Below are 3754 nucleotides of genomic sequence, written 5' to 3'. Positions count from 1 at the left end.
ATGCAAGCATGGGGAAGCAATTTAGAGGCCAGGATAACATGCAGAGATGCAGGCAGGAGGTCAGAACCCTTATTGCACTCATGATAGCTTGGCCACTGTTCTCAGCCTTTAGTAATGAATGTAGCTAGGTACAAATGGTTGTGCAAGTGCCCTAGTACTAGCAGATAATATATACAACTCTGTGGAGCCCTATCACACTGGGAAAGGGCTAAACTACACTCAACAACATGGGTATGCAAACAGGGCTTAAAAACACCACATATGCAGATGTACAGAAGCTTACAGGTAGAGATAAGCTAAATGCAGCTACATACATAGTATTCAGACATATTCTAACCCTTCCAGGTGGTGATCCCCTTCCCACATATGCTGTAGGAGCCAGGCACACACCTGTGCACAGATGGTGGTTTTGAACTGGTCAGAACTTGATCAAGGTGTCACTCCGGGGTTAACTGATGCACTGCTCCACCAATACATGTCCCCTGAACCTATAAAGTTGTATACCCCCGTTTTCATAGGCTGGGAATCGAATAGAAACGGTCCGCTCGTCCAATTCTAAGTGGTTGAGCCAGTAGGAGGTGTTTTCGACGAGATCAGCGAATAGGCGCCCATAGAAAACACTAAGATCTGCTTAATCGGACGGCTTCCAAGGCCTGGGATCGAAAATAAACCATAGCCGTCCTATCCTGGGCTAAAAGTGACACCTTACAGCATATGAAAACATCTGATATGTGTCATTTTATTTGCCAAGCCTCGCAGGCTCTACAGAGAGTTTGTGATTGCCTCAGGCTCCCCACACTCTTGGGAAGGGCTCTAATGCCATCTATCATAATTGTATAACATTAGAAGAGCTGTAGGAGCTTTGCAAAGTGTTTCCTGCTACTTCCAGGCCCAAAGAAATCGATTTTTGATAGAAACAAAAGTATAGTATATTATACAGCAGTTATATTCACTCTAAACTGCACATAACTACTCTAAATAGGTACAGGTACATATGCTAGAAGGTTTTGAGTTTATTGGACAAAGGGGAGGGGAGGAATTGAGCTAAGAATGGCCCCCAAAAGCAAAATTGATGTAAGGAGCCAGATAGCCGGGTAGCAGCTTGGTGGCACTTGATGGAGCTGATGGGGCTTAAGTTCGCGCTAAATCCGCAAAAACTCGACTCTCGGCGAGTATTTTGTGAATAGCAGGCTCAGTATTGGTTTCTGACATATGTTCTCCACCTTCCCATGTTATAAAATGAAAACAAGCGCCCAAAGCGGTATGTTATGGCATATCTCCCAAATGTGGTCTATATTTCAATCCCAGTTGATGGAAACACCATATATAGCATGCCAAAAGGCAGTGATGTGCAGACAACCGTCCAAATATTTGGACAGACCGACGACCAAATGATAAAACACTGATTAGACAGTGGTCAATCAAAGTAGTCCGCTATTTCCACGGCCTGACAACCAATTAGTAACCAATCAGAGCCTCTCGGAGATCACTGTTACCATTTTAGAAGAACTGTGGCTTGTCACTGCCTCTCTGCTGAATACAAAGAATGTTTGCTTTGCAATGAAGACAGTGCGGAGAGCAGTGGTTTAATATTGAGAAAATGCGAAATGCGCAATACTCATATGCTCCACTATATGAGCAAGCTGCACGGAAAGCTTGTTACACACAGGAGAGGTGGGCTATAGGCTGACTCAGGTCTGAGATCCTGCTGTGAGCCTGTGCCCCCTTTGTGCCATCTGTGGTGAAGGAATATAAAGCTTGAGAGAGCTGTGAATAATATCAAGATCACAAATAAGCCCCCTCCTCACCTGTCATGGATTCCAAGCAAACTTCAGCATGAGCTGGAAAGCCTGGCAAGCCTGAAGACTGGACCTGGCAGTTCTTCTATAAACACCCCAACTATGGCTCGAGACGCCCCCCACTGCTCAAATCCGTATATGGCACAAAGCCCAAGGCATTCTGCAAATGTTGCTTGGGCAACTTAGTGGAGAACGAGGAAAAGCTGGACAAGGGATGGCTCATGGCTGGAACTCTAGCTCAGCCAAAGCCCCGCAAGCTTATTGCACGTACATGTGAGTTAAAGGGTCGCATTCTGAAGTTATGCTAAACTTTATGCAATGTTATTTGTCACAGACTGGGATATTTCGAACAGCGAAGATCACAGCTGGATAGCCAGACATGCTGAAACGATGGAGAACCACCTGCGCTTCTGCAAAGGGCAGCCGCCCCATGTGCAAGATCGCGCAGAGAAAGCGCACAATGAGAAACAGCGGTGGAAGCTGGAAAAGCTAACACAGTTGGGAGCCTCCAGTGCACAGCAGCTTCTCGGACCGCTGCAGGTAGCTGCACAATGGCCAGGGTACAACCTTCAGCATACCACACCTAATGCATCAGCTACAGCTCCACTTGCTGGTCCATCCCGCCTTCTCCAGTTTGCTGTGCTGTTGCTTCCGGTATCAGGATCTCACCTCTCTCATTATCCAGATCTCCGCACCATCAGCCCCTTCTTGTCAGCACCTCCATCAATGCTTCCCAGCCCGAGTTCAGCATTGTTATCATGTCCCCCATCCACTGCTTCATTTGCTGCCCACATACCTCTGCCACCGTCCTGCTCAGTATCCCCTTTGGTGTCAAACTATTCCTACTCTACATCAAGCATCGCTCCTTCGCTTTCTCGCTGACCATCAGCTTCATACATAGATCTCTCGGACACCACTGCTCAATATCCACTTACACTACAGCAGTGGATGGCTTCGCAGCAAAAGCGTTTTGAGCAATGGCTCATGTGCATCACAGCATCCTGTGGCTTTCCTCTCACTTGGCTAACTAATCCAGAGGTCCTTTTATTTATGCAGGAGTTTGTTTACATCGCCACCATTGTGCCTACACGCTATACTCTCACACGCCGGATCCTTCCCCAAACTCTCGCAGATCTTCGTGCTGAAAGAGACAGAGTGATCGCTGGCCTCAATCATCAAAATGATACCTTACAGTTTGACAGCTGGACAGCCGTGAATCAACATCACTATGATGCATTCATGCTAAGCTTGGCTAGCCAGGTGCATCATCTTGTTCTCTGATTGCGGGTGTCGTTTCATATTTTAATATCTCTGATATGATCTGCAGGTGTACTCGGTCAAGGTGTATAATGTTTCGGCTGACCGGAAGTCTGGCGACAGGCTTTTCCAGCTTGTTGAGAAGGTTTTATATATAGTGGAGACTTACTGGAAGGTTGAAGTTGTTGGTGCATGTTCAGATGCTAGGCCCGATGGTGCCAAGGCATGGTGCAAACTGCTTCGCGCACGCAAGGATATAATTTTTCTAGACTGCTACTCACATCAGGTAATTTTAACCTTTTGATGCAATGCAGTTCACTGACTGTTACCATAGATTAATCTCATTGTTGGTACCTACTTCAAGACCACAGGCACCTGGTATATTTGATACTCCAAGCTTGCCGATGAGATCATCACCTGGATCCGGAGCGAGACTCTCATGCATCGCCACCTCAAACTGAAGCATGCGGCACTGAATGGCGGTGAGGGTCTTAGTGTTCTGCGTGCTGTAATCACGCGCTGGACAGCACACTATCTGGCGTATGCCTGGCTTTATGATCTTTGCCTTTCATTGGAAGCCCTTATCACACTGGATACTGTACTCCCTGAAAAGGATTGGTGTGTTATCTTCGGAGATGAGAAGGCCCAAGAGAAGGCGAAGCAGATAGTGGCTGTGGTGCAGGATCCACTCTTCTGGC

The 3754-nt window shown here is 46.9% G+C and overlaps 1 protein-coding gene across 1 annotated transcript; it reads left to right on the top strand.

The window, feature by feature from the left end:
• Window positions 1-2741: 2741 nt before the first annotated feature.
• Window positions 2742-3360, top strand: PHACADRAFT_107356 (uncharacterized protein; the record flags this gene model as incomplete). The annotated part of the gene is made up of 2 exons (XM_007402216.1): window positions 2742-3059; window positions 3127-3360. Coding segments are annotated over 2 exons (552 nt in total), but the record flags the coding sequence as incomplete, so codon positions are not given.
• Between the last annotated feature and the right edge of the window lie 394 nt (window positions 3361-3754).

The sequence above is a fragment of the Phanerochaete carnosa genome (assembly GCF_000300595.1).
Source record: "Phanerochaete carnosa HHB-10118-sp unplaced genomic scaffold PHACAscaffold_56, whole genome shotgun sequence".
Lineage (NCBI taxonomy): Eukaryota > Fungi > Basidiomycota > Agaricomycetes > Polyporales > Phanerochaetaceae > Phanerochaete > Phanerochaete carnosa.
Note: the sequence above shows the minus strand (reverse complement) of the source record. Positions and strands in the feature narration are given on the sequence as shown.